This window comes from Filicampus tigris, chromosome 16, assembly GCF_054856515.1.
Source record: "Filicampus tigris isolate MCC_2025a chromosome 16, RoL_Ftig_1.0, whole genome shotgun sequence".
NCBI classification, from domain to species: Eukaryota; Metazoa; Chordata; class Actinopteri; order Syngnathiformes; family Syngnathidae; genus Filicampus; species Filicampus tigris.
Genome location: NC_141232.1, coordinates 9,888,499 through 9,911,068, shown reverse-complemented (window position 1 = coordinate 9,911,068; position 22,570 = coordinate 9,888,499). Strand labels below are relative to the sequence as shown.

At 40.0% G+C, this 22,570-nt stretch overlaps 2 protein-coding genes across 3 annotated transcripts in view; one reads left to right on the top strand and one right to left on the bottom strand.

The window, feature by feature from the left end:
* Nucleotides 1-426: 426 nt before the first annotated feature.
* The window catches only part of card11 (caspase recruitment domain family, member 11), a 26,235-nt gene continuing 4,091 nt past the window's right edge, over nucleotides 427-22,570 (bottom strand). The window contains exons 5-29 of the mRNA XM_086055052.1: nucleotides 17,936-18,102; nucleotides 11,981-12,189; nucleotides 11,740-11,877; nucleotides 11,333-11,509; nucleotides 10,255-10,403; nucleotides 9,637-9,816; nucleotides 8,777-8,923; nucleotides 8,431-8,556; nucleotides 8,147-8,341; nucleotides 7,900-8,052; nucleotides 7,411-7,480; nucleotides 7,139-7,323; nucleotides 6,946-7,052; nucleotides 6,366-6,400; nucleotides 6,163-6,286; nucleotides 5,886-6,087; nucleotides 4,955-5,081; nucleotides 4,642-4,885; nucleotides 4,381-4,465; nucleotides 4,135-4,230; nucleotides 3,685-3,802; nucleotides 2,361-2,543; nucleotides 1,931-2,052; nucleotides 1,701-1,816; nucleotides 427-769 (exon numbers count right to left, since the gene is read on the bottom strand). Coding sequence (XP_085911178.1) covers nucleotides 565-769; nucleotides 1,701-1,816; nucleotides 1,931-2,052; nucleotides 2,361-2,543; nucleotides 3,685-3,802; nucleotides 4,135-4,230; nucleotides 4,381-4,465; nucleotides 4,642-4,885; nucleotides 4,955-5,081; nucleotides 5,886-6,087; nucleotides 6,163-6,286; nucleotides 6,366-6,400; nucleotides 6,946-7,052; nucleotides 7,139-7,323; nucleotides 7,411-7,480; nucleotides 7,900-8,052; nucleotides 8,147-8,341; nucleotides 8,431-8,556; nucleotides 8,777-8,923; nucleotides 9,637-9,816; nucleotides 10,255-10,403; nucleotides 11,333-11,509; nucleotides 11,740-11,877; nucleotides 11,981-12,179 — 3,483 coding nt within the window. The 5' untranslated portion in view covers nucleotides 12,180-12,189; nucleotides 17,936-18,102 and the 3' untranslated portion in view covers nucleotides 427-564. The remainder of the gene's footprint in view (nucleotides 770-1,700; nucleotides 1,817-1,930; nucleotides 2,053-2,360; nucleotides 2,544-3,684; nucleotides 3,803-4,134; nucleotides 4,231-4,380; nucleotides 4,466-4,641; nucleotides 4,886-4,954; nucleotides 5,082-5,885; nucleotides 6,088-6,162; nucleotides 6,287-6,365; nucleotides 6,401-6,945; nucleotides 7,053-7,138; nucleotides 7,324-7,410; nucleotides 7,481-7,899; nucleotides 8,053-8,146; nucleotides 8,342-8,430; nucleotides 8,557-8,776; nucleotides 8,924-9,636; nucleotides 9,817-10,254; nucleotides 10,404-11,332; nucleotides 11,510-11,739; nucleotides 11,878-11,980; nucleotides 12,190-17,935; nucleotides 18,103-22,570) is intronic.
* Nucleotides 19,655-22,570, top strand: part of ap5z1 (adaptor related protein complex 5 subunit zeta 1) — a 9,227-nt gene continuing 6,311 nt past the window's right edge. Inside the window, exons 1-7 of one of the 2 annotated variants that reach the window (XM_086055053.1) lie at nucleotides 19,655-19,760; nucleotides 19,936-20,073; nucleotides 20,612-20,792; nucleotides 21,226-21,376; nucleotides 21,498-21,610; nucleotides 21,682-21,853; nucleotides 22,343-22,390. In XM_086055053.1, the coding sequence (XP_085911179.1) occupies nucleotides 19,720-19,760; nucleotides 19,936-20,073; nucleotides 20,612-20,792; nucleotides 21,226-21,376; nucleotides 21,498-21,610; nucleotides 21,682-21,853; nucleotides 22,343-22,390 (844 nt within the window). In that variant the 5' untranslated portion in view covers nucleotides 19,655-19,719. The remainder of the gene's footprint in view (nucleotides 19,761-19,935; nucleotides 20,074-20,611; nucleotides 20,793-21,225; nucleotides 21,377-21,497; nucleotides 21,611-21,681; nucleotides 21,854-22,342; nucleotides 22,391-22,570) is intronic. The other variant, XM_086055054.1, reaches the window with a different exon arrangement.

The following is a 22,570-nucleotide window of genomic DNA, read 5'->3' as shown; positions in this document are numbered from 1 at the left end:
AGAATTATATGCAAATAAGACTTCAGTACTCAAATAAACATAGCACACGCGTTGTGATGTTTGCGAAACTTTAAACATAATATTCTACAGTATGTTCATATTAAACTTTGAATCATTGTTTTGGTTTGTGCTACAAAAGCAGGTAACCTCAACGGGGTTACAACAGTTTTGTCATTGTGGAGTAGTGACGTCGGAAAACTAGTCTGTACAACCATTACTTTCCTATTAGCCATGGGTCTGACAGCCTTCTTGGGAATCTGTTGACTGTAGTCGAACTGGAAACACAGAATCACATTTTGATGTTGTACTTGTGACATTGGCCACTAGAGTGCAGTATAGTTCCATCAAATGGTTCCCTATAGTAAATTTAGTCTCGTGGTTGTTCCCATGTACTATTTATGTCTTCACGACAATGCAAGACTCAGCTTTACAAAAGATAATGTTTATTGTCTGAGTATTAAATACAGAGCATATAAATGTATAATTTTAACGCTGTTTTTGTTTTGTGGTTCAGCAATTTGTTTCTTTTCATGTACAGCCCATGGTGAGAAATGCTATAGGTGTCTACAGGAGATCCTGCTCCACCCACACAGTCTTCTTCTGCTCCTCAAATATTCGCTCTTTGACCACCCTGATAAGGTCATCCGTCCCTGGCCAGGTGTCCGGCTCCAGGGTTGCGTAGAGGCAAGGGATACCCTCCAGCTCCTTCTCTTTCACTCTACTTGATCTCAGAAACTCCTCCTCCGACTCCAGGCGCAGCGGCAACTTCCTGTGTGTGGACAGGAAACAGGAAGGAAACGACTCTGTTGTGGTGAGTGTTTTAAAGTTATATACCTACTTGGTCTGATGAGAACTTACAATAAAGGTGTGCGTATTCACTATAAGGCCCTTTTGCTTTTGCATGCACATACATGCATACACAAAACTTGACCTGAAATGAACTTATTAAGGAGACGGTATGAATTTTGGGATGATGTGTTCCATTGTATATTTACTGCCTTGGAAATTATTTTGTACCCTTTACCTGACTGATACTTTTGAACAATGAGACGCCTCTGATGATGTGGAAGCACTCTGCAGAACATGGCTTGTGCTGTAAAATAGGACTACAAAAATGTCTGGAAAAGCCTACTAGAACAGCTCAATTTTATTTAAGGGATAAATCAAAGACACTTTAAATGGTGTGTTTGAATGTTATTGGTTAATTCTGAACACAGCCACATCACCAGTCAGAAGACTGTGTGCACACTTGTGCAACCACATTTGATCAGTTATTTATTTATTTATTTATTTATTTTGTTGAGTTGCATAGGTTATATAAGAATGGTGAAAAATAATTTTGAAATTATTTATCCTGGTCTCATTTTTTATATCACAAAAACCTGGCATTTGAACAAGAGCGTGTAGACTTTTTATATCAATTGAAGGATAAGTTACATTGGCCAGCACTACTGATTTTGAAGTCCCTTGGGAAGATTAGATTGACATGGTAACGCAGTTGATGGGAAGACAACCACTTAAGTCTCTGGTGCCACTCTGTGCCATGACTGAAATGCAGTATATTGCCCAAAAAGTAACGTTTTCACTTTGTCACACTTTCAAAATGTTGCACCAACGTGTTTTGCGTACCTCCATGTGTGTTTTATATTATGTATGGTGTTTTCACTAAAAGAGCTACTTGTTTTGTGATTTTTGCTTACCGCAGTTTCTTGACATTTTTTTCACAGATCTTGACAAAGATGATGATTGGGTAAATGTCCACCTTCAGGAGGTTTTTGACACAACTCAGGTCAGCTTCCAGTAGGCAGTGTTTGCCCTGGTGACAGTGAGAAAGCAAAGAATACCCATACTTCAGGACAAATTATCGATCAAATCAGACAAGTTCCAGCACAAGTAAGAAAATCTGGTCATGACTGGCTGTGCGAGCAACCTTTGCAGCGATGGCCTCGATGCTGTCTCTGGTGATGAATTCAAAAGAGGCACATTTTTCTTTGTAGTAAACGAGGGACTCCGCACTCAGTTTCTGATTAAACTCCTCTTTGGGTAAAACATCTACAAAGAAGAAGAAGAGAATGCATGCAAAGGGAAATTCATGAGGATGGTTGAGCAAATGTTGGCTGTATAATCAAGACATCTGACACAAGCAGGAGGAACAGAAAGTTGTGATGTTTCTATCTTGAGACATCCGTGCAAAAATGTGACATCAGTCAACTGACTTCTCAATACCAACAGAGACTAGAGTGCTGACTGTCACTGTTTTGCAGTACTTAACGTGTAAACGTGCCAATTGGTTACGCATGTGAAAACATTCTTAACTCTCCTGCGCCTCAAAAGCATGCATATTCCCATCACAGACTAACCTGGTTTGCACACACCGAAGTCCACCGCACCCACCATATTAACTAATTTCTGCGAAAGTGTTTTGGCTAAAGCAGTTGGTGTGAAGAGGACCGGTCTTCTCCTCTCGGTCCATTGGGGGGTGACGTGGCTGTATGGGGTCAGGTTCAAACGCCTGCTCATTTCCCCCTCGGGATCAGCTGTGTCTGTGTGCACCAAAGACAGCACAAAGAATAAAAAAGAAGAACACGCTTTCCTTTAGAAATATCCTCAGAAATGTTCCACATGTATGAATAGGAGGTGACGACTGGCAGAAATCCCCTTGATTGATGATTAAAATCAATTCTTCATGTTTACTTATGATGTTAAAGGGGGAAACCACAACAAAATATCTGCTTTAAGAAGATATGTTCTTTATAATAAAATGCCTCGTCTCAGCGATAAAGTGAAAGAGAAACTCAAAACAGAAAGGCAGCTGAGCCTCTTCAAATTCAAATGCACAATCTATCCGTGACTAAATAAAGTAAGTGCTTGTGCTTCTTGTTGAAAAATATGTATGAATACATGTGACAACAGCTTCTTGACAGACAGTCAAGATGTATCCTAAATTCAATGACTCTTGACACAAAAATGCAGAAATATTCACTGATTAACTTTGCACTCACTCCATTCCCTTTCCACCAGTCTTTACCATACAGTACTATACATTATACTAAAATTTACAACTAGAGTACCTTTGGATTGCTTGATTCCCTAAAATTGACTCTACTCTCTGCTTTGCAGCAGCCAATTTAAAACGAGTTGGGCCACGATGAATTTGCACTTTATCAACAGGGCCTCCATGGCTTCCCCTTCCTTGTTGATAAAAGTATTCAGAGGATTATTTAAGTTATTATGTGTGACCACTTCCTTAACAGTAGTAAAGGAAGTTTGATGAAGGTACCGGGACTTCAAAAATCTGTGTAGGTGTACCGACAGCAATCATCATACACGTGGGAGTTTAATTGTGCTGCACCATTGAATGGCACCTTCAGATTTCATGTCGAAACAGGCTCTTTGTTTGAGGCTCCTACCACTTTCCCACGGGATTTTGTACAATGCTTACACATTCTCTAACTCTGACAGGACTCCCACAATGAATCATCAACCGAAACGACAACAGGCACCAACTTCCAAAGTCCTAAAATTACCTGGTCTAAAAGCTTGAGTTGAAACTTAAGTTCCCAAAGTCCGCTTTATTTACAAACCCGTGAATGTCACATGAAAGCTTTTAGAGCTAACATTCAACAATTAGCATATTTCTAAAAATGTCAGGAGTTTGGCTTCCTTGCATCACTTTGTACTGACCTTCTGCTTTGAGTGTGTCTAAGCCTTGTCTGGGGAGTGTTGTGCTACTGGAGGTTATGAGCCTCACGCGCTCGTTGCTATTCAGTCGCTTGTATTTGGTATCCGCCCTGCTGACGAGCTACAAATACACCAACAATGACACAGTCTTTCATAAATAAGCTTTTTGAAGACTAGGCCTCTGCATGTAGACCAGGGGTGTCCGGCTCCGGTCCTCAAGGGCCGCTTTCCTGCCTGTTTTCCAGCTCTCCTTGCTGCAACACACCTGATTTAAATGATCAGCTCATTAGCAATCTCTGAAGAAGCTTGATAATGATCATCAGGTGCGTTGCAGCAGGGACGGATGGAAAACAGGCAGGACACCGGCCCTCGAGGACCGAGTTTGGACATCCCTGATGTAGACGCTCCACTATACAACATCTGGATGCTGTCCAGTATTCATGCTTCATTTACCTGCAGGATCTGAGTGAGGAAGGTGCTGGCTCTCGACATGCGCGGGCTGGCTTTGGGGTCAGAAGAGAGGCTGCCTTCTTCTGGCTGCAAATTGTTCTACATATCGAATATATCAATTTATTTGAGTACAAACAGTTACGTACACAGCCTATGTTTATTCGTGTCATTATTGCACCTTGACTCCATGTTCTCTATAAAAATGAAATCAAGCATAAGAAGAATTCACACTTCTGAAAATAGATTTACCCTCATGTTGCGCTGCATCTCATTTTCTTCTTTACCCCCTCGACACATCAACTTCTGTATCTTTACTAGGAGGAGCTGCTGAGCCCTGCGTTAACAATCACACACACAAACACACAGGAATAATTTCATTGAAATGCTGCCAACAGACTGCGTCGTAAAATGAAAAATGTGTAAATATAAAAACTATGTAGAAAATGCTAGCGGCAGCTTCGCTTAGCATCTAAGGTGTGACCTTTGACTTCTCGATAGAGTTTCTCATACCGTGAGTTGCTAGGCAGAGTCCCACGTTCTAGCAGGTCACAGCCGCTGTAGGGGTCAACGCGGGCACACAGCCACTCACACTGGGCTTGGTGCTTGGTGTCCAGAACGTGCACCACCTCATCACATTGCACACTCAGAGAGCAGCTGTCTAACTGGCTGGAGATGTTGAGGTTCACCCTTATGTAGAAGGAGTCTCCGGAAACCCGCGTGCCTACTTCGAGGTCCCTCTGAAGACGACGGTAAGCTGGTGTGCACATACAGTAATCTGATTCAAATATGAAAACCATTCGATGCTATAAGGTCACACGCTTACAGTCAAAGTTGACTCGATAGTGCAGCCTGATCAGTCCAGAGCAGTGATGCAGCACCCAGTGAACTTCCTCCTGGGTGCTGGTTTCCAACGAAATCTTCTGGTTCTCGCCACGTATGCGCCCCTCAAGCTGATAAGACAGTCATATCACGAGACCAAAAAAAAAAAAAAACATTCTTACATGACGTGACAGTGGTGGACTGATACTAAATCTAACAAGCACCCTATTACTTTATTTCCAACAGTCTATTCTCTTCATTTAATAGTGCTTAGCTGCACTTAGATTTTTTTTACCCAACGTAACTTAAAGAGGAGGTCAACCCAAACACATTTTTTACAAGAATATTTTATATTCAGGCCCACTACTTGAAACACGGCATTCTGATTAATATAGTGTTTGAGAAATATGAGTTAAGCAGCAAAATCCACTCATTTTTAGCCATCTCAAGGGGCGGCCAATTTGTCACTTCTGTCAACTGAAAATGACATCCCAGATGCTCAGGGCTCAGGTAACGACCAATCATGGCTCAGCTTCAGAAAACAGGGGAGCTGTGATTGGTCGTTAGCCCCGAGCAACTGTTATGTCATTTTCAGTCGACAGAAAGTGATAAAATAGCCACCCCCGGAAATGGCTATAAACAGGTGAATTAACTCTTATTCCACAAACACAATATTTATCAGAATGCCTTGTTTCAACTAATGGGCCTGCATAGAACACATTCTTGAAAACTATAGTATCAATGGGACTGCTTCTTTTACCAATCACATTTCATGTTCAGACTTTGGTGGATTAAGCTCTGGTAGTCCCCACTACAGTCCCAAGTACCAAATTGATGGCCTGCCACTGTGATGTGAGTATACATTTTTATTGGATGTGTAAGCAAGGGGAATCAACGTTGACACACGTTGAGCAGTGGTTTTAATTAGAGCTCACCAACAAGAGGCGGTGGCCCTCACGCAACCCAATCTTCTCAGTAACAGAGCCCGGCTGGACGGATGAGATGAAAATCCCACTGTCATTGCCGCCAACAAGAGTGGTGTCCTTTAGCAGGTTTTCGCCTAATAATGTCAACTCCTGCACAGGCTTCAGGGCCGAGCTGATACTAGATAAGGAGGACAGAGACGGACGAAATGGCCTGCGAACACAAATAAACATGAACAGTGGAGGAAGTCTGTTAACTTGCAACAAAGTGCTCATGTGTGACATGAACCTTTCCAGAGAAAGCTTCCTGAAGATATTGTTGACTTGCTCCATGTCGTAAGTGTCCATGACCTCTGATTGGTGGGATGAGGAAGACGAGTGGACAGAAGGTGGGCCACGCCCCACTTCCTCCTCTAAAGATGGATTTGGGAGGAGATTTAGGTCAAAATCTTGGTAGCTTTGATAAGGGAAAATTTGATCAATTTTTATTACCAAATTCCATAGTGTCACTGTCAAAATCCGAGAGGCTGGAAGAAACAAATGGAGGTCTATAGTTTTGTAACACAGAAGTAAACACAACATATAGTTGAAGATGTAGGACATTATTTTGTCCATTACTCCCAAAAAATACATACAGGGCTTCTTTGAAAATCCAAATCTAACTGTTACACAACATTTCTTTAACCTTTGTGGCACCTAATTGGTTCACTGAGAGATGAAAGGGTGCTTCCTTTCGCAAAAAGGAAAAGACGGAACCTGCCTTTACAGAGATAAAAGTGATTGGCACAGTCACAAAGGTATTCATGTAGCAGTGCCAACATGTTTGAAATTGCGCTTGTAGTTTGCCAGAGTGTAGAATAACACCAAGAGCTTCTTAAAAATGTGGACTCTTATGTTGCTAGCAGATTATTATAAACAGCTCTCTGAATATTTTAATATGGTGCAGTGCAAGCAAAAATAATCAATATAGGCAAATCATATTTGTAGTTGAAATTTGGACGTCATCGGAGTTTTGCAGGTGGACCTGCTTACAGCGAATGTATACAGTAACGAGGCATGGCATACTGACTACCTGCGGGGCTGGAAGTCGTTTTCGTTCTCCCTTTCTCTGCGGTACAGAGATGCTTTCTCGGGCGGCTCAGGCTGCGTGGATTGGATGCTGTCGTTGCGGTAACGCATCTGGAGATAGTGACAAAACGGTATTTAATCAAACAATTTACGTGACGGATAATACGGCATAGCGTCGCTTTTGGGGTCATCCTGACCATATTGAGCCTGTTGGGCTGTTCTGACATGGAATGATGGTGCGCATAGGAGGACAAAGTGAGGGCGGGGTTCAAGCTGTGGGCATACGTGAGGGATGCAGGGGCCAGACTGGGTGAAGGAGGGAGGGAGCTACTGTTGGCTTGTATGTTTGGCATCTGAATTTCAAGATGATCTCCACCGTTGGCTGTCAACATAGAAAGTTTTTGACAAGGTCATGGTTTATCAGTCAATTAAATGGACATTATATACACTTATGTTAATTGAGTGTTACCAGAAGGGTGAGAAGGCTCTGTGTTAACTGGAAGGTCTCTGGTTAACCAGCTGGGAGACTTAGCTCTGTTCTAAAAGATCAAAGATAAATGCCTTAAAGTAATGAATAGATGTTTAATTGCAGCATTTTGATGACATCACGGGAAGAGCGTTTGTCCTAAACGAGCTAAAAGTCACGTTTAAAAGGTAATGATCATGACAGGCCGTTCTATGTGTAAGACTCTTTGTTGAACATGATCATGCTCACTCAGCCAATGAATTGTTTGAACAGGTGAAAATTATTATTTTATAAATGAAAAATAAAAGTCATTCGCAAACTCTTTCCTTTCCCTTTTAAGGAAAATGCAAGGCCGAATACACTGTAAAGTGTTGGATTATTAAAGATGCAATCACATTGAATGCCAGTCATATTATCTATCGTATGTGTGTTTGCAGTTCATTTTGACACAATATTCAAGTTTAACAATTTGAGCCATGGACGTTGCCTGACCACTGCTTTCAGATTGGGTCTGCGTCTGAGGCGGGACTCCTCAGGTAAAATCCTTTCCTCTGGTGACTCATCACTAGACCATTCTGACGGACCCTGGGCAGGTTTAGGATCTCGCTGAAAGAGGGTGTTTGGGGGTAAGTCCCTTGGTAAACTCTGAAGAAAAGAAGAAGAAAAAAAAAGGTGAACAGTGGTAAATTTGTGTTTCCTTCATAATTAAGACACATTTCTTCACTTCAATATGTCAAACCTGATCCAAGGCAATGTCCTTGGAGATCCGTTGCAAGCGAGACTCCAGCGTGACCAGCCGGGCTTCTTTGCGCACCATCTCGATCTGGAGCTCATCGCTCTTCTCCTCCAATTCTCTAATCTGTTTACGGTACTTGTCTTTGTCAATCAGACTCTGTGAGAACTGGTGCTGGGCATCGTCTCTGGCCCTGAAGGCCTGCGGCACAAAATATACATGCAACGTCACAGAACTGTGTGTGCTATGTGACTACACTTGCGCGCGACTGTGGACGTGTATTGAGTCACCTCGTCCCTCTCTTTTTCGACTTCCTTGAGCTGCAGGGTGATGGTGTCCATTCGGTTGCGGTACATCTGACAGTCTTTCTGCAAGGTGGAGCACTTTAGCTCCAGTTCCTCCTTCTCCTCTAGGTACTATACACACATACACAACCACACACACAAACAGTGAAAACCAGAATTTCCTCTCAATCCATGAGAATAAAAAGTAAAACCTAGACATGGACAACAAATCACATTGAATTTCACCCGAAAGCCGAGTATCGCTTTTAGTGAGTAGTGTATGTGTGTACAAGATTGTACTATGGACATGAGACTGGCTGGTTAAGTGTTTCCCATTCATCCCCATGATTACCTTGTCTCGCAGTTCCTCTGCCTGTCTGACATCCTCATGAAGGTTGTAGAGGCGGTTGACCAGGTCCTGTCTATCTTCAAGCGCTTCCTGTCTGTCATGCTCCAAAATGTCAAGAATGTCTTTGTCCGATGTAGACAGAGGACTCGGCTGGGCATTCAAAAACACAAAAAGTACACTTTAAACTGTTTTGGAAAGAAAACACTGGACTTTCGCCACCAAAATGAATGACTTGTTAGTAACTTTCTGGAATAATGATGAGTAGCATAGTGAAAGTGTCATTGTCATTTTTAACTCAATGTTATTCCTTTTGTGAACATATACTGTAAATAAGTATTTATTAGATTTTTTTTAAAGGGAAGTCAACCCCCAAAATGTCTTTACAATAATATATTCTATGTGTCTCCCCTAGTCTAAACATGGCATTCTGATTAATATTGCATTGTGGGATATGAGTTAAACAGCAAAATCCACCTGTTTTTACCCATCTCAGGGGCGGCCATTTTGTCACTTGCTGTCGACTAAAAATGACATCACAGTTGCTCGGGGCTCAGGTAACAAGCAATCACGGCTCGCCTGTTTTCTGAAGCTGAGCTATGATTTGTTGTTACCTGAGCCCTGAGCAACTGTGATGTCATTTTCAGTCGACAGCAAGTGACAAAATGGCCGCTCCCTGAGATGCACAAAAATGGGTAGATTTGACTAAATAACTCATATTCCACAAACAGAATATCAATCAGAATGCCATGTTTTGATTAGTGGGCCTGCATAGAACAATTATTGTAAAGAAAATTTTGGGGTTTCCAAATTTAAAGTTGCCTGATTGCAAGTTACAAGTTAGTTATATACAAGTTGGTCCACACCTGAATGATGGACTGCAGCTCGTGTAATTTGATTTTGAGCGTCTCATTCTCCCTCTCGAGCTCAAAGATCTGCTCCCTCTTGGGGCGATTCTCGATGTCGTTCTTCAGTTTGAGACTTTGCTTCCTCTCCATCGTACACTCTTCCTCCATCTTGTTTAGGGTGTGTTTAAACTGATCAATCTGTTTGAATATACATAACACAGAAAGAAAGAAATTGTTGAATATAAATTCCACTGGACACTACATTAGGTAGACTTGCACAATCCAGCCGGATGTAAATATTCAGTGATCTTATTGTGCCATATGAGAGGGACAAAACATTTGAAACAGCACTTATACAGTATAAATTTATGTCGGGCTCAGTGTTAGTACAGTTGGTTGGCAACTGCTTTTTCCAGGATGTTACTTTCAATACAAACCTTGTATTGAACCTCTTTAAGATGGTACCAAATGATGGGACTGAAGAGTGTAGATACAGGTGATGTCATATTTTATTGTAAGAAGTTCAGATTTATGAGATTTTCTTTTCCTGGTGCCATGGGTGAATTCTGCTGTATGTTTCACTGTACAATAGTGTCTCTTTGCATGAGCACTTAACGTTGACATGTAGAATGTTACCTCCAGCTGCAGATCCCTGCTCCTCATCACTGCTAAGTTCTTTTCCTCACTCAGAGCGGCGTATCTCATGGCAAGTTTGTAGTTTTCATCCTTGACTCTCAGAAGCTCATCGCTGTAGGTGTTTCGTTCTTCTTTCATTTTGTTGTACCCTGCAGACCCGCACACATGTAGTGAGCATTGACACAGGAGCCCTAAAATTATTCAACTCAACTCATCTTTAACTATACAGCACTTTCACAACAGCTGCATCTTAGACAGCTAATCCCCACCGCCCGAGACACTAAATTGATGTAATGAAACCAAGACAGGATGAGGAATACTGGAAAGAAGTCATCATATTTCTTACACAGCGCAATGAAGGAGGAACTTGTTTTCAGGATTGCACATTTTCAAATCCACCCTCACCGCAAACATTGTAACCTCAGCATCTTCTGAATAATAGCTTGACAGACAAAATACAGTAGTGTTTTCCATTGTTTAGATTCTTGCGCACTTTAAAGTGGAAATCAACGCAAACATTTTTTTTCAAGAATATGTTCTATGCAAGCCCATTAGTTGAAACAGGCCATTCTGATAAATAATACGTATGTAGAATAAGTGTTAATCCACTCGTTTTTAGCCATCTCTGGGGGCAGCCATTTTGTCTTCTGTCGACTGAAAATAACATCACAACTGCTCACGACGACCAATCACGGCTCAGATTCAGAAAACAGGTCAGCCATGATTGATCGTTGTGAGCAGTTGTGATGTCATTTTCAGTCGACAGAAGACAAAATGTCCGCCCCCGGAGATGGCTAAAAACGAGTGCATTTTGCTGCTTAATTTATATTCCACAAACACAAAATTAATTAGAATGCCGTGTTTCAACTAGTGGGACTTCTGGGAACATATTCTTGAAAAAAATATGTTTGGGCTGACTCCCGCTTTAAGCTGTTTACTAGACTGCCAAAGCAAACTAAATCCACTCCCTCACTGCAGTCGTAAAGTGGAGTTCGACAAGGTGATTGGATGACTGTCATAAACTTGAATTCGAGCACAAAAAAAAGGGCTTTGCACATCTCCAAAGAGTTTTTTTTACTCTGTTGCGAGGTCTGAAGTTCCTGATTTACGAGCCGTAGTTTCTTCTGCTCATCCTCCAGGGTGCAGTTCTTCCTGCTGAGCTCAACATGCTGCAGGGTCTTCACTTTAGACTGCTGCTGCAGCTTCACCACCTCGTTCATCAAAAACTGGGTCAGACCTTCATGACCCTCCTCGACTGCGGCAAAGAGGCAAGGAAGAACATGGATCAGCCTTAATTATGTTCAAGATCACTCTGTATCCCAAGGTCACTCTGTATCCCATTTTAAGATTATGCAACAAGTCATTGATCAAATTCAGAGAACACTTGAAGGGCAACAACGTAGTAAAACTGGGAATGTTTTTTGAAGTGAAAGTAAAGGTTATATTTGGTTTCATTCAAACCTTCAGCAAAGATGTGTGCCTCACCTACGATGGTGGAGAAGCGACGTGTGGGGTTCTTCCCGGTGACCTGTTTGTAAAGTTCTGGATAGTAAAATTCCAAGCTCTCCAGAAACACCACGTAGCCCCGCTCTCCCTTGGAGCGCAGGATGTCAAGAAGGCGACCTGATGGGGGATTATTATTCCGATGTCACTGGCCTTCAAAAGTCATTCCGTATATTGTTTTCATGAATCCTTCAAGAAAACACACACTTATCTGACTACATACTTGTCCGGTTTGCTTTGGAGACCAGCAGTAAAGAGTTGAGAATCTCATCTTCATCTTGCTCGTCTAACACTTTGCACTGGCGAAGGTAAGGAGTGAGCTTGGCCGGAGTGATGATGCGACAAATTTCATAGCGTTTGCACTCCACGTTCTCCCACCGTAACTCCACGTCGTCAAGTATCCCCGGTATGCCGTTTTCCATCTCATGCGCCCTGACAAGAAGAGAACCCCAAAGCACACCCGTCGCCAAGTCAGTTACAGTAAAACAAAACCGGGAAATGATTGCGGAAAGAATCAAAACACACCTCATAGTTTTTAAATGTTACAACCAATAAATGATAATTAAGTACATTGTTGCGTTTCTTTTCAGAATGAATATTTCCTTATGCATTCTTACTATAAAATTCTCCTACAAAATGGGACATTGATGTCACACACGGAAAATTTTTTTTCACAATCAATTAATTACAGGTTTCAACAGAAACATGAAAGTCTTGAACGTCTTGTTTTAATTCAAGAATTCAACCACAGGTGAGTTCAATCATATGAAAACGTTTAATCCCAACAGGTTCAGTAAATAATATAAAAATTTGGATCTCCAAAATATGACACATATCATCCAAATTCGCCATGAGAACCTGCAAAGAATGCGAACACATTTCTGTTGAGAGTGCTGATTTGAAATATGTAAGCTTTCTTATCTTTCACCCTCCATGACATGAGAAACATGAATAAGGACTAAACATAGGGAAAAATAATTATTACGTGCTTTAAGCTTGACGCAACACCAATCATCACCAGCCATCATCATTTTTAATTCTATGTAAAATATACACTGAGAATAAAATGTGAAATTGGACCTGTAATCTTTATACCAACATCTATAGTCAAGATGTACATATTTTCTGTGTCAGAGTGTTTTTTTCTTAACGTGGAAAGAGACTGCACCATTACGGTGTCTTTGTACGTAGACAATAGAAAAAGGGGTGTGACTAACTGAACAGCAACGCAAACAAGATTGGCAATAAACAGCAACATGACTTCCTTGGCAAAAGTAACAATGAGGACGGAACACAAATGTGATCACAAGAGTTGACCAACGCACATCTTTCCATTTTACAATTTCCGCTGTATATTCACGTTTACTAACGAACATTCTCATCTAAGCCATACACAAATATGCACCATGACAGTCCATCAGCATTTGCATGATGTAGCTGTAACTTTTAAACAAATAAAGTCTAGCTGATGTTGTCAAGCATGTAAACAGTCAGGTTTGCATACAACCACCATGTTTGTTCATGTGTAACATTTCAGAACATTGCTACTACGCCCCTATAGGTGGATAACATGTTATCAGTGTCAAGAATTCAGAATTACCTTTATTGGCCAAGTAGACACAGGGAATTTGTCTTCAATAGCTGGAGCCACTTTGGCGCTACAGTAAACAAGCCACTAACAAAATATACATTTTGATGTACACACACACACACACGCACACATACCCACACACAAGGTAAAGAGAGTCAATAAGCAATATAAACTGTCCTTTAGTGTGGTAATACTGATACAATTGTGTAAATGATGCAGAGAGTCATTACGCAATATAAAGTGTCCAGTAAGGCATTAAACTGATCAACGACACTTTTGCAAATGATGCAGCATGACAGATCACCAACACTGAATAGAGTAGCAATGGCAGTATAGAGATGTGCAAAATTGGCAAGGTCACAATGAAATTGTGAGTCAACTACTTTTAGAAATTGATGGCAATTGGGAAAGAGGCTACTGCAATTTCATGGTGCCATTCAAATTTTTAAAATGTCTTTTTCAAGAAAGTCATCGGGCTAAATCAATGATAAATTACATTTCAGCTGTAGCCTGAGGGGTGAAAAAAAATCACATACCACAACTTTTGAACTGAGTTTATGCTGCCAGAGTTTAATGCAGATCAAACCTCAAAAGCACAGCCCAACACACAGGTACACACACGCACACACATTCCCACCCATACACACACATGCAAACACCTCTGCAGAAACCACAGATATGCTTCCTCTTCTCTATTCTCTTATTTTAGAGTTTGTTGTTGAGAAAATTCTCCTTTGCTTCCTCCGTGGCAAAACAGATGTGAGTAGATGCCTCATTTCGGGGGAGTTCAGAGTAATTTACACGTTTCACTTTCATAGCATCTTTGTGAGGACGTTTGCATTGTGCCCTCTAAGCTTCCCTCAGCCTTTTCAGGCTTCAGACATGGTATAAGAAATAAACTAAGAAGGACAAGGTTGAGGGAAGGTCATGCTAAACTTTGTATTTCCCTTTTTCATCAGAGTACAAGTCACATCTTTTTGTGCCTGGCAGAATTTAGCTAGTCATATTACAAGCAGCATGACAATATACCTGAATGGCAGAATAGGTCACCTATCAACTCTCCCTCGACATTGTGAGCAGTTCTGGGTCAGGAATGCTTGTGTGTGTGTGTGTGTGTGTGTGTGTGTGTGAAGATATGTGTTGCTTTACAATATCTTTCTTTACAATATGTTCTATGCGGACCCACTAGTCTAAATTTGATATTTGGATTAATATTATGTTTGTGGAATACTAATTAAGCAGCAAAACACACCTATTTTTGGCACATGTGATTCATGTGTCATTTTCAGTCGACAGAGGTGGCAAAATGGCCGTCCCCTGAGATGGCTAAAAATGGGTGGATTTTGCTGCTTAAAGTGGTAGTCAACCCAAACATATTTTTTTCAAGAATATGTTCTATGAAAGCCCACTAGTTGAAACAAGGCATTCTGATGAATTTGTGGAATAAGAGTTAATCCACTTTTTAGCCATCTCACAGGGCAGGCATTTTTTCCACTTCTGCCTACTGAAAATGACATCACAACTACTCAAAGCTCAGGTAACGAGCCCAGCAGGCCCACTATAGTTGAAACACGGCATTCTGATTAATATTATGTTTGTGGAATAAGAGTTAAGCAGCAAAATCCAACCATTTTCAACAGTGATTGGTCGTTACCTGAGCCCTGAGTAGTTGTGATGTCATTTGCAGTCGACAGAAACGACAAAATGGCCGCCCCCTGAGATGGCTAAAAATGGGTGGATTTTGCTGCTTAACTCTTATTCCACAAATGCAATATCGATCAGAATGCCGTGTTTCAACTATAGTCGGCCTGCTGGGAACATATTTACAAACGGCATATTAATCAAAATGCCTTGTTTTAAATACAGGGCCTGCATAGAACATGTAAAAAATGTTAAGGATGACTTCCACTTTAACGAGGAGCATAACATTGACAGATAGAGCTCAGTATCTGAATTAAAACACTAATCTATCTAATGAATGGGCTATATTCCCAGGCTCACAACCTTTGAGAGATAACTAAACATAAAGGGTCACGGATCGGTGCCACAGCATCATTGCTGTACCACTCATGTCCTCTAGACGGCGGTAACGTGACTTTCAAACTTGTTATCAACTGTCAAAACAAATCAAGAAGAATACATTTCCGCCATCTGTCGACTCGGAGAATGCATGTGATAAAAACAACGCAACATACTTCCCTTATCATCTGTGATTTGATCTAGGTTGAAGTGGCTCAAAGAATGACACAAACCAACCAGACCTGTCAGTTGCTACAAATTGTTACTTGTTCCACCTGTACACTGCACAACTAATGACGCTCGACAATACTTGAAACCCAACCTGATTATAAAGTGAGTGGACGTCACGGAATGTGGAATTAGAACCGTGCATGTCCACGTTTTAGATACGGTAAGGCCTCCAGCCCCGAATGGTTCCCTCCTAAAGTTAATGTTGTGTAACAGTTCCGTAACAACAGAGGGAACAGTTGAGGGCATTCTTGATTAAACAGGGCATACACGTGACTAAACAATTTCATTTTTAAGTGTTGTTTTTAAAATTCCATCTCATTGTGTGAAGAAGGTTCAGCTTTGATTCTCGTGTATGTGTGTGTGATTTTTCTGGGACAAAATCTTGGTCCACGCAACACGATATGTGGTATGCAAAATGCCACAAACAGTCATATGCACCAAATGTTACTATTAATTCAGACTGAACAAATAAGTACTAATCTAATTTTTGATACCTGTGATCTTCTTGCCATTTTCACAAAGATGTAGCATTCTTAGATCCTGTGATACTCTGCCCCTCATCCCTGAAATTAACTGCATTAAAGTATGGACATTGACATGAATGTTGCCCAAGATAAAATCATTGTCATGTCGGTGAAAAATGGTTTTAATGCAACCAATGTCCATACTTTTTTTTAAATGCAAATCCAGGAGACTGTTTCTTTTTTTGCAGTATAGAATAAGTTCCTGCTTGTTTGTTTTAGGCAGAAAGAGATCAAGAACAGTCATGTCCAAAGCACAAGGAAGTTAAAAAAATAATTTTCTCAATAATGCATTTCATTCAATTCATAGCCTTTCCAGACTATATATATATATATATATATATATATATATATATATATATATATATATATATATATATATATATATATATATATATATATATATATATGTATATATATTATATATATATATATATATATATATATATGTACCATATATGATCATTTGAAGAGGTAAACCCTTGAAGATACTCATCCATTATTATAAATAACATATAATTAAGTGTAATCTGAGAACATTTGTTATTTCAGAAGTCTGTATCAAACTGTCTGGTTGAAATAATCAGTACCCAAAACGTGTCTGTAACTTTCAAAAAGGTTGGTGACCCTGAGTTTGATTGATTGATTGATTGATTGATTGATTGACATCAGTTTTAAACAGTTGGACAGTTCTTTTTTCTAGACATAGTTTTTATGTCATTTTTAACAGATGATCTCTACACTACTGCACCAAAGCATCCAGATTGAAACCAGGTCATGCATAGGCATATGGTGGCCTGGAATTTGACTGATGCACATGTAAATGGTTCAGGTGTGTGTAAGCCATCATAAAGACTTCATTGTCCAAACCTGAAGAAATGTGATATGCTAGCCCTGTGTGTGGAGTCAAAGAGAGCAGAAGAGAGCGCATGAGTGGGCATGTTTGTAAAGACTGCATCGTTTTGAAAAGGCACGGCAGTCTTTTCCTGCATGAAATAGCATGAAATGGGAAGAATCAGTGTAGCAGAAAAATATAATAAAGAAAATATAAAAGTTGCCCTTTAAGTGTGCAAAGTAGACGTTTTTTTATTTCCACTTGATTATACATTTTTGTGTATTTTTCCATCCATAATTTATTTTATCTTTGTAAAATGTCTTCTAAATCAACTCTGGCCACAAATGTACACCTGTGCAATCAAATGATACCTTACACAAAAGCTATATCAAAACAAAAATCTACCTTTACAAAGATAATAACAGCTAGGGTGTTGATTGACAGCGTGGCAATCAATCATTTAAGAATGTATTAATTACAGTAGACCTAGTTGTATTTTATAGTGGTGTCAAACTGCATCACACCGAGAGCTATAGAATGTGGTTGCCTTTTACTAGCTATATGGGAGTGACAGAACATTAGAAACACCTATGAGTATGATGCAGTGAAATTATTAATTGCAAAATATTGTGGGAAAAAAATCACCTCCGTGTCACTCAAACGTGAGCATTGTTATCTTTGTGCAGGCGTCCTTCTTTGTGTTTTGGACCTCATTAGTTTGTTCTCGTCAAGCTCTTGCAGTGCAGAAAATGTAGAAGCTCAATCATGTACTGTTTGCCCAACCCTTGAAGCAGGCGACAGTGTCCAATTTGACTCGAGCTGATTTGAATTACTGCTAAACCTTTTTAAATGAAACTTGTTGCTAAAGCCAGATAATGAGTTGATTGCAATTAATATTCTCCATATTCGAGCAACATGTGGACAAAAAAAATCCGGCCTCATACTTGTCTACACGTTCACTTAGTCTAAAATTGGGCTTACCTGAGATGTGGACGATAAGGAGTCAGCACAGTTACGTGAAAATCAAAGTGACGAGGCGTGACAACGGTCGCTGTTGTTGTTGTTGTCCTTCAAAAGGCTATGCTCTTTCCCCACTCGAAGATCCCAAAAAAAACTTTGTCTCTAGGTTCGTCCAAAACAGTACTGATCTGAGAGCGTGGAGAGAGAGAAAGAGAGAGAGAGAGAGAGAGAGAGAGAGAGAGAGAGAGAGAGAGAGAGAGAGAGAGAGAGCGACAGAGAGAAAGAGCGACAGAGAGAGAGAGAGAGCGACAGAGAGAGCAGAGAGAGAGAGACAGAGAGAGGTCGGGGGCGTGAGTTTGCGTTATGAAACCAAAATACCTGTACTGTATGACGTTTCTTTTAATAAATTTGTTTAGGTCGCTTTTTTCTTCAAACCTGCGCACATACTATTTATTTTTACTCCTTCGTTCCTGAGTTTTTTTTGTTTTACCTTTGTTGGAAAGATATTGAGTACAGTACTATGACAAAATAGTATTAGAAATTATTAGAATATTCCTAGTAGTAGTAGTAGTTCTAGTAGTAGTAGGAGGAGTAGTAGTAGTAATAGTAGTAGCAGTAGTAGTAGTAGTAGTAGTAGTAGTAGTAGTAGTAGTAGTAGGAATAGTAGTATATAAATTATATATAAATTTAATTGGGAGGTTGTTCCGAGACCTGTCCTTATTTTATTTATTTATTTATTTATTTATTTTTATAATGTGTATGGTTTTTGTTATTTTATTATTATTATATTATTTTAAAATTATATTATTTAAAAAAAAAACTAATGGCAAAGAAGCAGAAATACTGGGATTGAATGCAAACAGAAGAATTGCAAAAATGCTCAGAATTAACAACTCAAGTAATAACAGACAAAGGATTCGCAAATTCTGAGTATTTCACATATTTGGAAAATGTAAATCAAACAGGAGGAAGACATCCACATTTGGAAAAGTAGCATCGAGGACCCTAGACCACTACGGAATTTGCAGAATAAATTATTAAATAAATAAATAAATTAAAATAAAATAAAAAATCGGCATGTTCTGCAATCAATATACCTGTGAGATATGTCATAATCACTGAAACATCTTCCCAAAAAACAATTTTCATGAACAGTTGCCCAAGACAAAACTGAGATCATTTGTCAAAATTACGATTGGAGAGTTATAGAGAAAACAAGAGCCTGTGGAAACTTAAAACAAGGGTCAAAAGTTGGGATGGGACACACGCTTGGGAAACCAATTAAAAACACATTTAAGTGGGATTTACATCGAAAGAGAGGCCAAGTAGCTCATAGACAACTTGGAAATGGTAAACTTGGAGAAACCACACTGATGAGATTCCACACCAGGCACAAGATTAGAGACGAACATGCAAACTCCACACAGAGAGGCCGGAGCCGGGATCGAATCCACGACCTCTGAACTGTGAGGCGGACGTGCCTTATTATTATTATTATTATTGTTATTATTATTATTATTATTATTATTATTATTATTATTATTATTACTATTATTATTATAGTTACTATTATGATTATTATTATTATTATTATTATTATTATTTAATTTGTGTTAGGTTACATATACTTTACATGTGGTAAATACGTTTGTAACAACTATCACTGTTCCTTAGCCCTAAACCAGATCGCGGAACTGATAAATTAAAAGACACATGTTTCAGTCGGGACTTGATCAGACCTGCACTATTTATCTTCCGCTTCAGGCGGAAGTATTAGCAAGATAACTAGAAGGTCTATAGACAAGATGTACTCTCACGGTTCCGAAAGCTTAATTAAACAAGCAAGGTAAGACGCTGTAACATTTATTCCGCACACGTTCTTTCCATAGGTGCATGGCATGCTATTTTACCAGTGTTTAGGTTATAGAGAAGAAGCATACATCTTTATTCTGTGATATACAACATGAAAATCTGACTAAAATGCCTTAACGGGCTTTTTGATTTGGGTTTCTACTTTTCAGGGAGATCCAGGAGTCTGAGTTGCAGAAGTTTTACAGCAGATTAACGAAATTGCTCCAGGGGAATGAACATGGTCACGAGACTATTGATTCCTTGCAAAGATTGCGGCTCATCGTCTCTGCCACCAAGTTCACTAGGAGGTAAGTGCTACTATCCATAACCCCGTGTCTTCATTGTGTTTTAAAACTTCATTCTAAGTCCCTCTCCCAACACAGTGTTGGGAAGTAATGAAGTGGAAATACGTAGTAGCTTTACTTAAATAGATGTTTCTGATATCTACTATTTGTTTTTCTGGTGACGTTTGAAATCATATATATGCACTATTACTTTCTAATTCTTAGTTTGTCAAAATAGTTGTTATTCTTTCTGTTATCCTTGATTGAGATATTTAGTTCTTGTTAGGGGGAAAACAACAACAAAAGAAACAGGGACATGGAGGAACAAGAATCATCGAACATTAATAACGACTACAACAAATTACACCCCATCTTTAGCTTTACTTGGGAGAATTATTTGTTGCTGGGTGGAAGAATTATTCACTGTGAATGCATTGTGTCACATGCCAGCCACAAAACCTCAAGATTCTGGCGTTCAAAAATCTTTGTCAACACTGAAAAAACATACATGTAAGGTGTTTTTTTTTCTTTTGTGTGTGCGTGTATGTTTCCTAAACGCAAGGTTGCCCCCTGAGCTTCAGAAGAGGCTTCTACTGCTCCTCTCTTCCCCTGTGGAGCAATTTCAAGTGCTGAGTTCAGCTGTGCTCAGAGAGACACTCCCCCTCGCTACTCAGGTGGAGAACTATGGCCAGGACAGCAACAGTCAGCTGAACAGTCACACAGCTGCCCTGCTGCTCTCTCAGGTGTGCTCATGTCTTATTTGGCTGGACGTGTCACTGCACTACAAATGAGTACCATATTAGGCAGTGGTGGGATCACCCGACTTAATCCACTGCTCAATAACTCAGGGGTAGGGGTGGAGGAGCTCAGAGGTACGCTGGGGCGAGGCCATTTAAAGATTTGAAGACAAATACAATTACTTTCTTTGCTCATCCTTATGCAGGCAAAATTCCTTAACTTCCTCTCATAAAAAAAATCAACTTTAGTCTCGTAATATTACTAATAGTACTATTTTTCTTCTTTTTAGTTTGACTTTTATATTTATTCATACTACTGGCAGATGTTCTTCAAAGCTGCGTTTTTACTGACATTATGTTTGACTTTACCACTATGTGCAGACACAACATGCATGTTTTCAGATTTACTCAACCATTGGCCACATTCTGTTCCAAACAGGCTGAATCCCAAGATGATCTGTCAGCTCTCTGCACTCAGCTCCTCCGCACTCTGGAGAACCGACCCTCAGAAGGGCCGACTCACTTGCTCGCACACACGCTGCCAATTGTCAACGCCATCCTCACACACAGCCCCGAGAGCCTCACTGAAGGTAACAATCACGACATTCATTTTTTTTGCTTTAGCTTGGTAGTGTTAAAAACTTTTGCGCACCTTAATTCCGTTTTCCAAGTCATGTGAGTCCTGCTTTCCCTACGTGTGAATCACTTCAGATAACATGGCCCTTCTTAGTAAAAAGCTCGTTGATTGGCTGCGCTATGCGAGCACCACGCAAGGAGGCGGGGCTTCCTCAGGAGGTTTCTTCACCGGGTCCAGGTCACGTCAGGTATGCACTTAACGGCTATCAATAAAGTTTTGTACTTTGTCAAATATCTTTCATCATCTGTGTTCCGTTAGCCGCTGCCTATTGCGGAGCTGGACGGGACGGTGTCAGGAGATTTCTTCACTGTGCTGTGCGTCGGTCAAGGTTTCACTGAAGACCAGTGGATGAACGTTTACTCCTTTTCAATGCTACGACATTGGCTCCTCACATTCCACTCCGTGCCCGGTGGCATGATAGCAGACACTGGTATGAAGTTGACTTTCATTCAAAGCAGTTTGCTTGAAGTCAGGGGTGTCCAAAGTACGGCCTGTGTCATTTGCCTGCATTGTACTAATTTGGTAAAATCTAGTCTTGTGGAGTTCACCCAAAAATGTTGAAAAATCTTTTTTTTTAATAAGCTTATCTATGAAAACAGTTTAGAAATGCCTTGCACATATTTACCTAAACTGATAGATTGGTTTTAAAATGCTTCTATATGTGGCTCTTGGAAGAAAAATTTGGACTCCCCTGCTTTAGGCAATAGACATAAAACTGAAGAATGAGCTATGGCTCACAAAAACATCATTTAATATATCAGTCATTTATGCTTTAATTAGCCAGTAACGATGCCCCTCAATCCATGTTTCTTCCTCAGTGTCCCAATTACCAGTTATTAGTAATGTCAGGAATTAAAACCTCAAATAATTTCATCTTGCCCCTTTCAGATGACCTGTTGTGTGCTTTTATCATCTTCAGCAAACAGGTTACAACTAAGTCTCTCCCTCTCTCACTCATTTTCTAATGGTAAGAAATGAATTGGACCACAACCCCACCCTGCGCATGTGCGTCTAAAAAGCTAAATGAATTATATTCTTACAAGTTATTCCACTTTCGGCCCTATGTCTGATAATCAATACTACGCTTGATCTAAAGCATGATCTCACCAGAACTCACATTTAACATCTCCACTGTCCTCACTGTCTC